Genomic DNA, 18,251 nt, shown 5'->3' with positions numbered 1-18,251 from the left:
TTACTTCACTGTTTGTCTGTGCGACAGAGGCTTGTTAGAATTGAGACCCTGATGACTGATCTGAACACGCATCCTGCTGATCTGGAGTCAGGCGCTCTGTTACGCCACAACACGAGTCTGTTACACGTACAGGCAGAAAGAGGTTTGTTACGTGAATGGGGTGAAGTCTGCCATCTCTGATTGCCTTGTTATCATAGCATTTAGCAGAATCCCTCAACAGGAAATGGCCCCCTGAACTTGTAAAAAAACCGAGCATGTAGACAAGTGGAGCTCGGAATCTAACCTAGAACCTTCAAGTTGAATGATAACTCACTGCACCACTCAATTCTGATTCACTTTTAAAATAGTTTTACTTCTAAAAACGTACCCTAACCCAGTAAATGTCATAAACAAGACTTTTTCTAATATTATAAAAAGTGACTTTAACTTCTACCAAAGTCATTTTTTAGTAACATAAGTACTTAATCAAGTATCACTTTTATTTAATACAAAACTGTGTGTTCCTAAACAAAACAAAAGCTCAGCAAGTGGGTGATGACGTAATAGTGTAGTTTCCTCTGTGAAGATGCTGCGGACTCGTCAGTGATGTGTTTGGTTCCTGGATACAGCAGCGGAGTGACACCTCCTGTCTCATGTCTGCCTCTGTGCTCGCTGCTTTAGGAAACGTGGCCTTACCGCCTGAGCGGTAGCAGCAGCAGCGCGTCAGCGTCAGTCACAGGACCGTTACCGGTGTGGATGAATGAGAATCACGCCACTCTCTGTCTCTGCCTCCTCCACACACACGCGCGCGTCTGTCAGCTACACCAGCCCGTTTCTGAAGAACCATGTCTGAGGCAGAACCAGCCCCGGCCTCGGCCTCGGAGGCCGCCGCCGCCGCGATCTTGGACGCCCTGAACACCACAGACTCGAACGGCACCGAGGTGCTCAACGCCACGGCTAAATTCGTGGCCACACCAGAGGGCACGGCTCTGGCGTACGGCAGCCTGGTGTTCATGGCGCTGCTGCCCATCTTCTTCGGAGCCTTGCGCTCCGTCGACTGCTCCAAATCTAAGGTGAGCTTCCGTGGAAGCGGCGCGGCGCAGAGCGGCGGTTTAGCGGTTTCACCGCAGCCCGGCTGCCGCGTGCTTCCGCCTCCAACAGTTAGCAAACAGCTAGTTTAGCGGTTTTAAAATAGTCTGAAATAAGATTTCCGACAGTCAATGAGCTTCAAAGACGAAGTATATTATTAACTAAGTCTGCACCGATGTCAGATTAATGTTTAAAAACATAAAAACGCACAGTTGTCTGTTTGAAAACCAACAGATGTTACGAATGTTTTCATTATTTTCAAAGAAGCGAATTCGCTTTTAAAAACCTGTTGCTACGTATGTGTTCTGGTGGTTTTACAAATCAGAGGCGTTTATTTGTCTGACGTGGCGATGGAGCAAATATACGATATTATTCTGATTAAAAATCAAACGTGGTGAATTTCCCGCATCGAGAAGAAAACCGTGGCGTGACGTTGAAAATAGACTGTAGTTAACCAACATACAGACCTAGTGGTTTATTTGGGAATGCCAAATAACTTTATTTTAATATAGTTTGATCATGTGAGAAATGTGTATAACATGAGTTTTATTCAATGTTCGTAAAGTTTTGTAATAACTTTGCAGTGACGATTATTTGATTTATCGTTCATCAGTTTGAGTGTTTTTTCCTCTTATAATTTAAACCAGTTTGTGTGATTTTTCAGCTTCTTAAATGTGAATATTTGCTTGTTTCTTTGCTCCATAAAACAAATAAATCATTCAAACTGAATTACTTTTCAGACATTTGAGAACATCATTTCCAGAGTTTGACAAGCGCTGATGTTGACCTGATAAATCTTTATTTACACACACTTTCTGAAAGGCCTGTGAAACGACTGAATGTAACTAAAGGCTCGCTTGGGTGTAAGAATATACATTTAAAGAACAATAATATTGCAAACCTTGCTCATTGTGGTTGTGATAACCGCAACGTGTTCTTGTGTCGACAAGTGGGTTCTCTTGTGTTGACAGATGTTTGTTTACAATCGTGTGTCTGTGTTGTTTACCTGCTGATGGACGTTAACCTGACGGAGCTCGCTACGTCACAGGGTCACGCCTGAAGTGACCATAATATAAATAATAATAAAGAGGTAGAGGTGTGAAGAGTAGATGAAGGAATTTAAATGAAAGAGAGAGACACGTGTACAATATTCAGTTATTTGCACATTTTTTACAAGTGTGTGTGTGTGTGTGTGTGTGTGTGTGTTTCAGACATGCGCAGTTGCCTTTAGGTGACAGTTTAAAAAACCCTAAAAAACCTCCCACATCCTCTGCAGCAACAGCTGCTGTGTTTTTAAAAACACTGTTGAATTCTGTTCTCAGAAACTCCCTTAAACTCTATGTAACTTTTTACAACTTTTTGTGTGTATATATGTATGTATGTATATATATGTGTGTGTGTGTGTGTGTGTGTGTATATATATATATATATAGATATATAGATAGATAGATAGATAGATAGATAGATAGATAGATGTGTGTGTGTGTATATATATATATGTATGTATGTATGTATGTATAGATAGATAGATATGTATAGATGCAATGTCAAATGAGGTCATCACAGTTGCAGTAGAAAGATTTGGTTTTATAAATGTTAAAACTTTTTTGTATCGTTTTTATAATCCATTGATTCATCAAATACTCTGGTTCTGTCAGGTGGTAACTGTGATTTCCTAGGTTTGACTCCAGCTCCTGAACGCCTCTGCATGTCTTACTTCCTCTCTCTCCTAAGTCGACCATCTTTGCTGTACAACATGGTCGCCATAGAAACCTGAGATCTAAGACGCTGTGTCCTCTCTGAGTTCTGATCGTCTCTCTCTGTCTCTCCTGTCTGTCTGCTCATCTGTCTGTCTGCCGGCATGTCTGTCCTCTCCGTCCGTCCGTTTGTGTGTCTGTAGGAGCTGGGAGAGAATGGTAGCGGTTCTGGTTTCTGCGTGAGTATGAGAGTGACACACACACGCTGTTACTGCACTGATGCTAACAAAACATCTGTAGCTCACGCTCAATGAAAACATGGCTGCCAACACTAACATTTTAGAACGTTAACAACGGAGGGGACAGCTAATCGTAGCAATGGACAGAAACTTTATATATATTATTTATTATATAAATGTAGCGAACGTTTGTCAAAAATGACAAAACATCTCTTAAAGTTTGCCAGTTGACAAGTTAATTTTTTAATCCGACCGCTCGCTAAAAGTTAGCAAAGAGCTCGCTAAACGTTAGCTAAAGATTGCCAAACGTTAGTGATTTAAAAGTTTACCAGTTGACTGTTAGCTAAAATTTAGCCGAGCGCTAACTAAAAGTTGGAAAATACATTCAATGTTTGATATTCAGCTAAAACTTGGTGAAAGGTAGTCAGAAGCTAAGCCAAAATAGCTTAGATTTAGCAAATTTTTGGCTGGCCTTGACCTAACTTTGACTGTCAATGTTAGGTCAAGGCTCGCCAAAAATTAGCAAACGGCAAAAGGTTGTGAAGAGTCTACTAAAACTTTGCTCAAATCAACTAAACGTGAACTGAAACGTTAAATAGAAGTAACTCTAATTTCTGTAAACAAAGACGTCGCTTGGGTCAAAGTTCACATTAGGAAACTTCGGGGTTAAATTTGTGGTGGTTGTCCGTCAGAGAATCGGCGACACCCCCCGTCAGGTCTTTGCTGCTATGTGTTGTTCATCGTCGTCTGCATATGTTTGGTGTCTAATTCTTATCTTTTTCATTTTGTTGATGTGAATGAAACTAAATGTTTTTACGTCTGAATTAATCCACGGCTCGTCGTCAGGGAATCTTCCTTCTCCTTCTGTCCTCATCTCCTCGTCTCTGACCCAGTTTCAGTCTCAGGAGACTCGATGGAGGAGAATATAGATGGAGGCGTCTCTTTGGCCCCGCCCAGAGGGCTCCCCTGTCGTTGACAGCAGTGTATTTTCAGATTTGTGTCGAAGTTGTTGTCCACGTGTAAATGATGGTGAAGTCTGAGCGAATGTGAACGCAGCACTGTTGTCATCTTCAGTCTGTCGTCATGGAGACAACGTTGATCTCGTCGTTTCTTGTCTTGATGTTGTTGAGTTTCATGCTACAATATCGTCCTGAAGCCCATTTCATTTGTCACATTGATTCATGTATGTTGATGTTTGGTGTTTGTTACTTCTTCATCATTGTTTTTGCTGCTCGGGTTCCCTGTGTTTTTTAATCTTAATTTGAAGAGTTTAAAACTTAATTTCTGTCGATTGTTTTTGTGATGATCATCTTTATGACAGATGCTCACCTCGTAAGATCTGTGTCAGTCACATCTTTAAGAACGTGTCCACGTCTTTATCTCACTGGGACAGATGTTTATAAACCACTCACTCTCCCACGCCAAACCTTATAGAGAAAATCAGTGATTTGCACTCGCAGGGACACAGGAGCTGCTGCCTCGTGTGGTCACTTTGTGTCACTGAGGTAAACCCAATTGTAGGATTTTAAACGCAGAAGTGACAAAATAAGACATTTGAACTTAGTGATGGAGGCAGCAGTGGATCAACAACTCGTGTGTGTGTGTGTGTGTATGTAATATGTTAAAATCACTGATTTTCTCTATGGGGTTTGGTGTGGGAGAGTGAGTGGTTTACAAACTTCAGTTTCCTGTTGTGAAGTCTCACAGTGAGATAAAGACGTGAACACGCTCTGAAGACGTCGACATAGATTCCAGTAGCTGAGTGTTGTTTCTGCTGGCAGACATGTTTTCACTCAAAGTAAGCAGCAACAACCACAGTTTAAAAAACAACCCAATAAATGCTTTTCTTTTTTATAATTATATCAATATGACATTTTAAATTCGTAGAAACATTCACTTACATGAAGGTCAAGCTGCTGGATGTTTGGCTGATACAGCTTATAATTGAACTCATTTAACTAATATTCGTGTGTTTTTGTCTGTTTGTATTATTTGATTTAATTGCCTTAATCCACATCGTCACTGAGAGTCTCTGTGTTTTTCTCCCAGAATGCAGCAGACATGCCTGAAACCATCACCAGCAGAGACGCGGCGAGGTTTCCCATCATCGCCAGCTGCACGCTGTTCGGACTCTACCTCTTCTTTAAGGTAACGCGGGGTTTCCTCAGCAGCTCTGCAGGGGGGTGGACAAAGGGGGAGTGGCTCCATGCATCCTCAGGACCTGATGTGAGGACATGTGCGACTCTCTTGCAGGTGTTTTCTCAAGAGTACATCAACCTGCTGCTGTCCGTCTACTTCTTCGTCCTGGGCGTCCTCGCTCTGTCTCACACGATGAGGTGAGGAGGACACTGGACGTTTGTCGCGTTGACACTTTAAACGTTTGATGCTGACACTCTGTCTGTCCCTGTCTGTGTCTCAGTCCTCTGATCTCCAGAATCTTTCCAGATTCTTTCCCAAACAAACAGTTCCAGCTTCTCTTCACTCAAGGCTCTGGAGAGTCCAAAGAAGGTGAGACACGCGTCTCCTCACGGTCGACACAACACTCACGCCTTGTCCTGTCAATCAGAGTTTCACTTGTGTTTACTGATGTTGCGTCACACACTTTTCCCTCCGTGAACCTCACTGATCGGCTGCGATCGCCTGTGTGTCATCAATACTCACAAAACTGATCATGTGGCGGGCAGAGAGTCGACCACAAGGTCATTGAACCCCCATGTGACAACTTTCCAGGACTTTACAAGAGGACGACGACACAAATAAATGCGATGAATGTACAAAAAATCAGCCTCGAGAATTCTTAGAAAGACACGGTCAAAGGAGATTAAAGCATATTCCTCCACCAGAGAGAAATTTGGTAAATAATAAAGTTGTATTTTTTTTAAATGTTTTTAACATAAAAACATGTCTGTCTGATGTTTGTCGGCAGAAATCGTGAACTACGAGTTTGACAACAAGAACCTGATCTGTTTAGTGGTCAGCAGTGTGGTGGGAGTCTGGTACCTGCTCAAGAAGGTAAACGCTCACACGTCGCATTTACTGTATGATGTCACTAAACCTGGGACGACCACATACTCAATACTCACGTATGCATGTACTTGCGTTCTTGAGAAGTACGACTGTACAGGGTACACAAGTATGATTCTTTAATTGGAACAGCAGCTACTTCCTTGTTCTATTGTTTGAATGGCGGGTAGCTCCAAGTGCATAAGCCTCATTACCACCACCTACAGTGTTGATAAATGAACATATGAAATACTTTTAATAAATGCATATATTTTGTTATCACATTCTCACATTTTAAATATTTAACTTCATTTATTAATTAATATTTATTAAAATATACAGTACCATGTGGAAATAGATTTGCGTCTGTGTTTGATGACGTCACGTCTGTGTTTGATGACGTCACGTCTGTATTTGATGTCACAGCACTGGATAGCCAATAACCTGTTTGGTTTGGCGTTTGCTCTGAACGGCGTTGAGCTGCTCCACCTGAACAACGTCAGTACCGGCTGCATCCTGCTGGGGGGACTGTTTGTCTACGACGTATTCTGGGTGAGATGATCAATAGTAATAACTGATTAATACAAACATACTTCATTAATTCAGAAGACTTTATGAAGACTTTAATGCCCCCCAGGTGTTCGGGACCAACGTCATGGTAACGGTTGCTAAGTCCTTTGAGGCTCCGATCAAATGTAAGTGGAGAGGCACTTCATTTTTACATTAAACATTTACCTCCTGTCTTTATTACGACATGTTTTTATGTCCACTGCAGTCAGATTTAATACAGAGTTGATTCAAGAGAGTGATTAGCTTAGCATTAGCCCTGTGAGAGCAGCAGATTTAGGGATGTCTCGATCCGATATTGACATTGTTCCAATATCAGTCAAAAAACGAGTATTGGATTATATCTGACTGCCTCTAAAATCTACGATATAAGTGCTCTGATACAACAGTCCATTCATAAACCAGCGCCACCTGTCGACTCCGTTTGTTAATTATAATAAAGAGCTCCAGGACAGCTGCTAGCTTAGCATAAGCCCCAGAGAGTAGTTTGTTTAGCCCCAGACAAGTAGGTAGATGAGCATGAGCTCCAGGATGATGTTAGCTTAGCATGAGCCCCCAGAGAGTAATTAGCCTAGCCTTTGCCCTAGAAGAGTAGTACGCTTAGCATTAGCACCAGATAATTGTTACGCATTAGCCTCAGGGGAGTAGTATGCTTAGCATTGGCAACAGATAGTAGTTAGCTTAGCATGGACCTAGGGAGAGTAGTTTGTTTAGCACTGGCAACACATGGTAGTTAGCTTAGCTTTTGCCTCAGGAGAGCAGTATGCTTAGCATTGAATTAGCCCCAGGAGAGTAGTATGCTTAGCATTAGCACCAGGTAGTTATTAGCTTAGCATTTGCCCTAGGAGAGTAGTATGCTTAGTATAAGGTCCAGGATAGTAGTATGCTTAGTATTAGCACTGGATATGTAGATAGCATAGCATTAGCAAGAGAGTGTCATGTGTAGTATTTGGTCCAGGAGAGTAGAATGCTTCGCAATAGCGCAGGATATGTAAATTGCATAGCATTAGCTACAAGAGAGTGGTATGCTTTGCATCAGGTCCAGGGGAGTAGTTGGCATAGTATGAGCCACATGAGAGTATTTAGCTTAGCATTAGCCGCAGGACAGGTAGCATGAAAAAACACAAATGATCATCGTGTGTGTGTGCGTAGTGGTGTTTCCTCAGGATCTTTTAGAGAAAGGTCTTCAGGCCAATAACTTTGCGATGTTGGGTCTCGGTGACATCGTCATCCCTGGAATCTTCATCGCTCTGCTGCTGCGCTTTGACGTCAGGTAATAAGCCCCGCCCCTTGTCTGTTCTGTGACGTCTATGTTTACATGGTTATTAAATGAAGTTTTTGTTCACCTGCAGCCTGAAGAAGAACAGCAGGACATATTTCTACTCCAGTTTCCTCGCCTACATCTTTGGACTCGGCCTCACCATCTTCGTCATGCACACCTTCAAACACGCACAGGTACGTCCTTGCTCGGGGGGGGCGTGGCCTCACTGTGTTTCTGAATATTTTAAAGGGGACATATTATACCCTAGTTCCCCCATTAAAATAGTTCCCTGGTGTCCTAATGAACATGTCAGTGACATGCTTTGGTCAAAATACCATAAGGATGAAGCATCATAGCAGTTCAATAACCCTGCTAAACCCGCCCCTTTCAGAACGCTCGGTTTTCGTGCATGGTCCCTTTTATATGCAAATGAGACACAGGCAAACACACACCCACTTCTTCCAGAAAACAGCGAGAGTGCCGTCACAGGAAGAGACGTCCTACATAAGGATCTAGCCGAACAGTGCCGAACTGTAAATCAGTTAAAAACACTTAGGAACAGCACCGCTGATCGCCAGCGGCGCGCGGCAAGCTGCATAAACTGCCGCTGTATGTTACTGTATCAGACCGGTGACTGTGCTCCGGAGACCTCTCCACCTCTTAACAATGTGTGTGTTTGTACGTCGGTGAAATATGTCCCCTGACTAAATACGGCGACCGCCGGCCGCAGTCTAATGTGAAGTGGTGCGAACACACGTTTGCTGACTTTATCCGGCACATTAGCTTCATATATAAAATCCTCTGTAAAACACTGTGCTCCACTGTGCAGCCACCAACAGCACACTTGTCCCTCCGCGTTGACATAATACCGCTCTTCCTCCCTCGCCTGCACTCTCGCAGGGACAAGGTGGAGCTAAGGTGGAGCTCTCGAAGTAAACTTACTGGTGGGGCGGTAACATTCGCAGTGAAATGCGCATGCTGCCGTCATAAGCGCAGGGAATTCAACATCGCGTGTTTTATCGCCTATACTTACACTAAGGGGGACCACGAAAACATGACTGAGTATTCTTTTTCCACACTTTGGCGACTGGTCGGGCCTCCAGAGTCCCAAATATAAGTATTAAAATGGTTAAAAAGTTGATTTTGCATAATATGTCCCCTTTAACTTGTCTTACTGTGTTTGACCTTTGACCTGCAGCCCGCTCTGCTCTACCTGGTCCCGGCCTGCATCGGCTTCCCTGTCATCGTCGCGCTGATCAAAGGAGAGCTCACTGAGATGTTCAGGTCAGTAACCATGGCAACCACTCCCCCTCCCCCTGTCACATGATCAAATTCTAGTTTCAGTGGAGATAATTATGTTTTTACAGTAAATTAAAGGGACAGTTCAGGTTTATTGATTCCCAAACACTGGGTTGGGGGCCCACACATGAATCAGGGGAACCAGATTTATTTGTATATGTTTGAAATAAAATATATATATACAATTAAGTTTTGTTTCATTAACCAATTCAAATTAAAAGTACACTGACACATGTTGTGGGGCCCTGGCTGTGCTGTGAGCGCCCCCTGCTGATGGACCGAAGAGACGCACACGACACGGGAAGTCTTACATGAAGAAAAACAGATATAGCCTCTTAACCAAAGATGCAGCTGATTTAAATTTACGTCAGTTTAAGTCTACGATGTCTACGTCACGTGTTCACGTCTTTATCTCACTGTTACACAGACTTTTCCACCTGGAAACTGAAGTTTGTAAACCACTCACTCTCCCACACAAACCTCATAGAGAAAGTCAGTGATTTCAACATCACACACACAGGAGCTGTTGATCCACTGCTGCCTCCATCACTAAGTTCAAATTAGTACATTTTTGTCATATGAAAGTTTTCGTTCAGACTATTTAAGTGACACAAAGTGACCACACGAGGCAGCGGTAGACCAGCAGCTCCTGTAAATTACTGATTTTCTCTGTGGGGTTTGGTTTTGGAGAGAACGTTAATTTGTGTAAAGATAACTGATCATGTCCATTTTTCTATCGTCTCCTTGCCCTGCGACATCATTGATTGACAGCTGCTTGCGTCCCCTTTAGCTCCTCCCACACCTCCATCTTTCCTCCTCCATTTTCTCACATCTTAGTTTTTAACTTAAGATAAAAACGTAACTTTTTCTCTTTCTCTCTTTTCTTATGTTTTCCCTTTTTTCTTTTCCGTCTGATCCTCTTTTCTTCTTTTTTTATTTAAAATTTTCGTCAACTGCATATCCTGTCCTTCCTTCCTTTCCTTGTTTCCTCCTTCCTCTCCCCTCGTCATGGTTAGCTATGAGTCGGCACAGGAAGTCCTCCCCGCGTCTCCTAGACTCACTTCCTTCCCAACAGTCAGCGGTTCACCTGCCAGCTTGGCGAGCTCAATGGATGCCGTCTCTATGACAACAGGCTCCTCCCCCTGCCGCCGCCGATTACAGCCAACTGCCATGTAGAAACCCCGCCCCCCCTCTGTTTACTCTCCCTAGTCTTCTAGTCTCACCTGGGCAGGTAAAGAGCCTGTTTCACCAGCTGATGACATCATCATGTTTGTGTCATCAGAACATATGACATCATCCGTTTAGATTTAGATTATTCTACATAATGACATCACTCTGACTCTCCCCCCTCCTCTTCTCCCTGCAGGTACGAGGAGACACCACCTGAGGAGGAGGAGGCCAAAGACGAGGGGTCAGAATCGCAGAAGAAGGACCAATAGCATTCATCGCTGCCCGCCCTCTGCTCCGCCCATCTCCACCGTCATCCAGCCTGCTGCCACCACCACATTTCACTGAAGCCCCGCCCTCCTCCCTGTCTCGCCGCTCCAGCTGTGTCTGTCTGTCGTCGAGGGAAACGAAGCTTGTGTTGCTAGTGTATTTTTTGTCTTTGAAGCAGCGGGAGCAGCCGCTGGTCTCCGTGGTAACGGCTGTCGTTAACCATCTGGCTGAACGCCCCTCGCCTCACGCTCGTGTCACCACGTCGTTTCTGCAAGATTGAGGTGAAACAAACTGTTCACCATCAGCATCATCATCATCATCGTCGTCGTCATCATTTGTGTTGCGTCACTTTTCTCGTGTTTAAGGCCAGAATTTTAAGATGAAAAATCCAGTATAATTTTAATTCTGTGCATTTTCTTTTTCCTTTTGTTCATTTTTTTATTTTAAATGTGTAGAAATGGTGTTCACTTGTGTGAATCCTGAGAAATAAACCGCACACTCGGACGTTTTCTCAATATTATCGGAATATTAAAAAAAGGTACAAAACTGAAAGAATATGGTTTTTATCAGTTACTGCATTCTGTAAAAGAATATCTCTCTACTCTGAGATCATTTGTGGTGCATCTTTTCCCACATGGTGGCAGCAGCAAATATCTGAAATTTACCAAGTTTCTTGAATGCACCAGAGTTGGCAATCGATTACAAACACTGAGGTGTGATTTCGGGAAAGAAACATCCGTCTGAGTGGATAAACTGTGTTCCACTCCTCACCAGCAGGTGGCGATAACATGGGCCTCTGGCCTTGTTTCTTTTTTCTTGTATTTGCCGAGATTATTTTTCCCAGAAATGCGACTCGTTTTTACTTAATTGAAAATAAACCTTTGTGTGCTAAAGCTCTGCCCCCTTAGGTTTCCAAATCATAAAATGTTTGTTTTTAGTGGCAGATGGATATGTTTGATGAAATTGAACGGAAAAAAAAAACCCAAATTATTTATCGTAGTTTTTAAGATTCATAGCGACTTTTCTGTTTCCTCGATGTCGTCGCCACCAATTTGTCTGAAGCACAAAGAAAAACTTCATGAGCAGCTAAAAGTTTCGTAAATGAAATAAACGCCATCGACGTTCAGTGCTGCACTGTAAAAATAAATAAATAAATAAAACCAGCCAAGTATTCTTTAGTCGATTTAAAATACTGCTACTTTCAGACTTAATTTTCCTTAAAACAAGGAATTTAAGATGAAAGTTAAACAAGCAAAGAAATTCTTTAACAAATTTTTACTTAAAGTAACTTTAAACCTTAGAATTTGCCATTAGTTTACTTTTTTTTGCAGAAACAAGGCTTTTTTCTTTCTAAAGCTCCGCCCACTTAATTTCCTAAACTTTCAGAATGTTAGCGCCTGTGAGCGCAGCAGAGTAGGAGGAGGAGCCTTGCCTCTTGCTGCTCTGAGGGTGGCGGGGCCTTGTGACATCATCAGCTGGAGGAGGCGTCCGTTTTTCATCGTGTCTGTCCGCGACATTACAACTTGATTTTCCGTTGATCTGAAACACGATTTTCTGTCGTCCGACATTTTCCCGATCTTATGTTTTTCAAGACTTTTCACACGTAACATTTTTAATGACCCGTGTCGATTGAAATTGCAGCTCTCTCCCTCTTTTCTAAGCTCCACCCACCAGACGAGCACGTACAACACACAAGCTGAGGAAATCTGATAGGCTCCGCCCACTCTGACACATTCAGAATCGTATTAGTTTTTGTTTCTTTGCAGTGTTGTTGGTTATCACACGTGTTGTGTTGTTGACCTTTTTTACTGAAACAGCTGTTTACAGCCAGTAGGAGGCTCTCTCTCTCTCTCTCTCTGAACTGTCCTGTGATTGGTCAGAGATCCAGAGGAGGAGGAGTCCAGTTCTCTCTCAGATGAGCTTTATCTGTGTGAGAGAAATCTTGCCGACTGCAGCTTTAACCCATGATAAAACGGTTAACCCTTAAGTTTTTCACTTAGTGTTTTAAATAATTAAACGTGTCCGTGTTTGTCCTGTAACTGCGGACGAGATAAAAAAAAAGTTTGTCACAAAAATCTACTCCGGCTCATTCTGCGGATATGGAAAATCAATCTGGTGATTTTATTACTTCATTATGAAGGATAATTATTTTATTTTTCACACACTGCACCTTTTTAAAAGCACAGAATGTCCCAGAATGCAACTTGGTAAAGGATCCGAGAAGAGAATTAAAAAGGGAGAATTTTGTTAATTTTTTGTTGTTTTTTTGAGAAAGGACTGTGTGGATGTTACGAGTTTTCACATAAAGATTCTGGACGTAAACGACGTTGATGCTTCATTCAGAGACTTTTTCTATGTTGATGTAAATAATGAGAAATAAAAACTTAAGGATCATCATTATTTTCATGTTCAGCTCAGAAACTCATGTTTAAAAACATTGTATTATTATTCTTATTCTTATTATTATTATGTTCTTTTTCTCTCTCTGGTTGTTTGTGCAGGACGTCGTCTCACGGCTCCGACTGTATTTTATTTGCAATAAAGTTTTTGGTGGGTCGATCACCGTATAGAGAAGCAGGCGTCGCCGTCACGGCACTTCTTTGTCTCCGAGTTCTTAAATGAATACACATGATTGTAATGAAATAACTGATCATTACTCAGTGATTTTAAAGAACTAAAGAGGATCTGTAACTCCACATTTATTTTTTTACATTACATTACGTCACATGTCATTTAGCAGACGCTTTTCTCCAAAGCGACTTACAATGGAATTGAGTACAATCAGCCAGGGGGGGGAGTCGAACATGCGACCATGATGTCTTTCGCCACTCCACCCCCCTTACACAGGAATGACACAAATCCTTTGTGTAAATGTGAGAAAATCTTATAATGCTATTAATTATTCATATTTAATGTTTAATAATAGGATTCAAACACTGATCTGGTGTTTCACTCACAGTATGTACAACCAGATTTCATTATGTGTACTCAATTCCCTTGTAAGTTGCTTTGGATAAAAGCGTCTGCTAAATTACATGTAATATAATGAGAGTCACTTTTATTGGAAAATAAAAACACTTGTAACATACTACTGACAAAATCCAAAATAAATCATACTTTTAAATGCTGTAATTATCTATTTAACATTAACAGTTGAAATTAGGCTTTTATTCTGACAAAGAGACCGGAAGTGCTACATTCATATCCTTTTCCGTTTGTTATTTATCGATGTCGTCATTTTTCTGACCGTTATTTAGTTGTTTGCGACTCTGAATTAAATCAATATCAGATTGTTATCGTCATGTCGGTGATTTAGTTGTTTCGGGGCCTATTTCACTGCAGAAATGTTTTATTGTGAAAAACCAACAATAGCCGGAAGCGAATGCCCCGGACTTCCGGTGCTTGCTGCGCTCGATTCCGTTAGCGGCGGCTGTGTTCGCTCGGTTCTCGGCTCGGCGGCGGAGATGGGGGAGGCGGATGTGACACTGAGTCAGGCCGAAGAGAAGCCTCCGGACTCGGCTCTGGTCCCGGGAGATGACTCGGTGGTTTGGAGTCACGAAGTGGAAGTTTGTCTTTTTCACGCGATGATCGGACACAAGCCCGTGGGTGAGAAGCTAACGTTAGCATGCTAACAACAACCGAGAGAGAGAGAGACGTCCGTGAACGCATCACTTCAAAGAGGGGTTAGTTAGTTAGTTAGACCTTAACTAGTGACGATGATCGCATTCACCTGTTCTTTATAAAAAACAAATAAAATGAAAACATTTGTAATCTGTGAGGTTTCGTTTGCTTCATTTATTTGTTTATATGTAAACGACAGTGTGACGTCACACCACAAGTAGTGATGACGTCAATGAAACCCCTTTTTATGTTTACGTTATTTAAAATAAACAAGAGTAAAGTTGAACTGTTTAAAAAAGTGCTCCAGAAATTGTCATAAAATTATGATGAAACCAAAATAGTTGAGTTTGAATTATTTATTTGTAAAATATTCACATTTAAGAAGCCGAGAAATCAAATGAAAACAATAGACGAGCTTATATAAGTGAAGGGTCACAGGACATCGACTGAGGGGGCGGCCCATGAGTTTGAGACCACTGTGTGTCTGCCTGCCTGTCTGTCTCTCTCTGTGTTAGTCTCATTTTGATTTGGATCTGATTTTTGTTAAGACTTTAAAAGCAGACTTTTTATCTTTAGTTTAAAAACAATGTCCTGAGCTTTTTCTCTCTCTCTGTCTGTCTGCCTCTCAGGTGTGAACCGTCACTTCCACATGATCTGCATCAGAGACAAGTTCAGTCAGAACATTGGACGTCAGGTGTCGTCTTCTGTTATCTGGGATCATCTGGGGACCATGTATGACATGCAGGCTCTGGTGAGGACACACACACACACACACACACATTAATTTCCTGTAGACTTACTTTACCCTTAACCATAATTACTAGTGCCCTAACCCTAACCTGAACGTCTGTGTGTGTGTGTCTGTGTGCGTGTGTGTCTGTCCGTCTGCATGTGTGTGTGCACGTGTTGTAGCACGAGTCAGAGATCTTACCGTTTCCAAACACAGAGAAGAGTTTCTCTTTGCCCGAGGACATCATTCAGGAGGTCAAAGAAGGTTGGTTCTCTCTCTTAATCCCTCCCCCTCATTGGCTCCTCCCCCTGTTGGGAATTATTTTGTGTTGACAAGTTGTTGTTTTGTTTGGTGTGTGTGTAGGGAAACTAGGTTCAGAGGAGGAGAGTAAAGAGGAGTTCAGGATGGAGCGAGAACCTCCAGCAACACATGAAGAAGGTACCTGAGTTCATGTTTTTGATGTGTGCTTGAGCGCCCTCTTCTGCTCAGTGTAAGTACGATATATGATGTATGTCACATGCTCACGTCTTTATCTCACTGTTAGACAGATGTTTCCAACAGGAAACTGAAGTTTGCTCTTTCTATGAGGTTTGGTGTGGGAGAGTGAGTGGTTTACAAACTTCGTTTAATGGTGCGATAAAGACAAATATGTGACGTAGATATCGTAGACTTGTCTCTATTTTATCCTTATCTTGCAACATGTATCGTGTATCCCCGCCCCCTGACCTTCAGTGACCGCCTCCATCTTGTGTCGTGTTTCTCTTCAGGAAGCAACTCGTCAGTGAAGATGTCAGAGCGAACAAGCAGCAGTCGCGACAAAGAGAGAGAGCGAGAGAAGGAGAAGGGAGGGAGTGAAGGAGGAGCCCTGGGAGGGGGAGGAGCCAAGGAGGCAGAGAAGAGGAAGAGGAGCCGAGCAGCAGAGAAACTGCTGACATCATCAAATCCTGCGAGTCCGGGAGGAGTCAAGAGGAGGCGCACCTGAGGGGCGATCAACAACAGAGGGCTAAAAAATAAGTTTAAAAAAGAAAAGAAGGCGGAGCCTCCAAACCTTGGACTTTGACTTTTGTGACCATCTGCCGTCCGATCGCCGCGCTGCCGCCACGACGCAGCCGGAGTGATGTCATGGCGTTTGACTCCGCGGCCTCTGATTGGCTGCTTCACACCTGTCAGTCAACACCTGTCATGTGACCTCAGTGGGAGGAAATGACACGTGCAGACGCCGCAGTTAGCGCTTTTATTTTTTAGTTTGTATTTTTAAACGTTTGTTTTTAGAGAGCGAGGAAATGTCGTACTTCATTTTCGACGAGTCGTCGCGATTTGTTTTGTTGTTACGAAACTGATGCGCAAAAAAATAAGTGTCATGTTTACATTTATTCATGTTCCGGGTGAAACTTAAATGTTTCCTATAATGTCATCTTTTTTATTCTTATTATTATTTAAATTCTTTTTTTTAATTTCATCGACGCTCAGACACAAATGCCTCCACACGTGACTGTGACATCACGACATGTGACATCACATCATAGTCATGTGACATCCAGACACTGATCTGTCATCAATTTTGTTGCCAGCAGCCATTTTGTTTATTTAAAAAACAACAACTCTAAACCCGCCCCCTTTCAGATAACACAGCTGTGATTGACCTGACAAACTCAAGCTCTGCCATCGCTCTGAATAAGCCCCGCCCCCTCCGGTTGTGTTTGCTTTGATTATGTTTCAATTATGATGTCACAGGAAGAGGCGAACATATGACTTCATACAGGCCAGGTTCCATTTTTAGTGTTGATCTTTTTTTTCTTTGTTCAGTTCACTGACGGAGTTTGATCAATAAACGACGATCAGTAACATTTGTTTTATTTTTTTTTACACAAATTTAACGATGATGTTTGTGTCATTAAAGCTGAACTCAGATCTGAAAACCACTGCATTCTTGATTTTTCATAAAGTTATAAGTATTAGTTTTATTTACACACACAGGAGGAGTGGGCGGGGTTTACTTTTGCTCAATAGCACCCAGTTATTGTCCTGGGATTTGAACTGGTGACCCTGAATCCTTGTCCATGGGCTGCTCATGAGCAATGGAAGTAAGTAATCTTCATCTTCTTCTGCTTATCCGGGGTCGGGTCGTGGGGGTGGAAGTAAGTAATTAGTAACTAAAATATAAAAGTAACTTAAGTGATGAAATTAAGACTGGCGAACTGTCCAGGGTGTCGCCCTATGTCAGTTGAGATTGGCTCAGCACCCTCCGGTGGAGGATAAAGCCGTAGATAATGGATAACATAACATAACATAACCATAACATAACCATAACATGACATGACATGACATAACATGACATAAAAATCCATGAAAAAAACCTCTGACCCAGTGAAGGTGCAGTTCCAGTGAAAAGCCACAGGGAGGCAGTGTTCACCTGCTGATGCAGCTCAGCTGCTCTCACTGTCACTTTCTTACTCTCTATCAGTCCTTGTGGTGCAAAGAGGCAACTGCAGCCAAACAGACAAGCGGTGGTGTCCATCAAGGTGAGAAAGAGAATGGGCGTGTGACGTCACCGGCACAGTTTTGGCGGCAGGAGCAGAGGCGGAAGAGGAAGAAGAGGAGGAATTGATGTTCGACATGACATTTAAATGAACCGCTCGTGACGTCAAAAAAGAGTTTATCACGACAGGTGACAACCGCCTTTATGACGTCACGACGACACGAGGGGACATTGTCGAGGTGAGTCACGTGCTTCTTTGAATCCAGTGCTGCGTTCAAGTGTCTGTAACTGGTGTTGTGTTCAAGTTTCTGTAACTTGTGTTGTATTCTGGTGTCGTGTTGAGGTGTCTGTTAACTGGTGTTGTGTTCAGGGTGAACTTGTTCGTCTTTAACTGGTGTTGTGTTCAGGTGTCTGTAACTGGTGTTGTGTTCAGGTGTGTTATGTAACTGGTGTTGTGTTCAGGTGTCACTGGTGTTGTGTTCAGGTGTCTGTAACTGTGTTCATCCTGGTGTTAATGTGTTGTGTTCAGGTGTCTATTAACTGGTGTTGTGTTCAGGTGTCTGTTAACACAGGTGTCTGTAACTGGTGTTGTATTCTGCGTCTGTTAACTGGTTTGCACGCTTTCTGTAACAGGTGTTGTGTTCAGGTGTCTATAACTGGTGTTACTTTCAAGTGTCTGTAATTGGTGTTGCGTTCAGGTGTCTGCAGCTGGTGTTGCCTTCAGGTGTCCTGCGTCTGTAACTGGTGTGCTTCAGGTGTCTGTTAACTGGTGTTGGCCAGGTGTCTGTAAAGGTGTCTGTGGCTGTTGTTGCATTCAGGTGTCTGTTAACTGGTGTTGCGCCAGGTGTCT

At 42.7% G+C, this 18,251-nt stretch overlaps 2 protein-coding genes across 5 annotated transcripts; both read left to right on the top strand.

The window, feature by feature from the left end:
- Positions 1-607: 607 nt before the first annotated feature.
- Positions 608-13,145, top strand: LOC122777230 (minor histocompatibility antigen H13-like). 3 transcript variants are annotated; one of them, XM_044038315.1, is made up of 12 exons: positions 612-1,052; positions 2,969-3,004; positions 5,054-5,152; positions 5,258-5,340; positions 5,424-5,512; positions 5,931-6,016; positions 6,434-6,559; positions 6,645-6,702; positions 7,727-7,847; positions 7,927-8,029; positions 9,034-9,119; positions 10,501-13,145. In XM_044038315.1, the coding sequence occupies exons 1-12, from the start codon at positions 825-827 to the stop codon at positions 10,571-10,573; spliced, it is 1,188 nt and encodes a 395-aa protein (XP_043894250.1). In that variant the 5' UTR covers positions 612-824; the 3' UTR covers positions 10,574-13,145. The 3 variants fall into 3 exon arrangements, with proteins under 3 accessions (XP_043894252.1, XP_043894250.1, XP_043894251.1); XM_044038317.1 differs by lacking the exons at positions 2,969-3,004; positions 10,501-13,145 and adding an exon at positions 10,151-10,383 and having other exon boundaries at positions 608-1,052; XM_044038316.1 differs by lacking the exon at positions 2,969-3,004 and having other exon boundaries at positions 615-1,052.
- An 818-nt stretch (positions 13,146-13,963) lies between these two features.
- On the top strand, positions 13,964-16,841 carry LOC122776678 (MRG/MORF4L binding protein). Of its 2 annotated transcripts, none has more exons than XM_044037323.1 (5): positions 13,964-14,177; positions 14,822-14,943; positions 15,105-15,186; positions 15,286-15,360; positions 15,690-16,841. In XM_044037323.1, exons 1-5 carry the CDS (start codon positions 14,036-14,038, stop codon positions 15,902-15,904), a joined length of 636 nt encoding a protein of 211 aa, XP_043893258.1. In that variant the 5' UTR covers positions 13,964-14,035; the 3' UTR covers positions 15,905-16,841. The 2 variants fall into 2 exon arrangements, with proteins under 2 accessions (XP_043893258.1, XP_043893259.1); XM_044037324.1 differs by lacking the exon at positions 13,964-14,177 and adding an exon at positions 14,184-14,254.
- The last annotated feature ends 1,410 nt before the right edge of the window (positions 16,842-18,251 follow it).

Source organism: Solea senegalensis, linkage group LG11 (genome assembly GCF_019176455.1).
Source record: "Solea senegalensis isolate Sse05_10M linkage group LG11, IFAPA_SoseM_1, whole genome shotgun sequence".
NCBI classification, from domain to species: domain Eukaryota; kingdom Metazoa; phylum Chordata; class Actinopteri; order Pleuronectiformes; family Soleidae; genus Solea; species Solea senegalensis.
The sequence above is the reverse complement of the archived record's forward strand: the minus strand, read 5'-3'. Positions and strand labels throughout refer to the sequence as shown.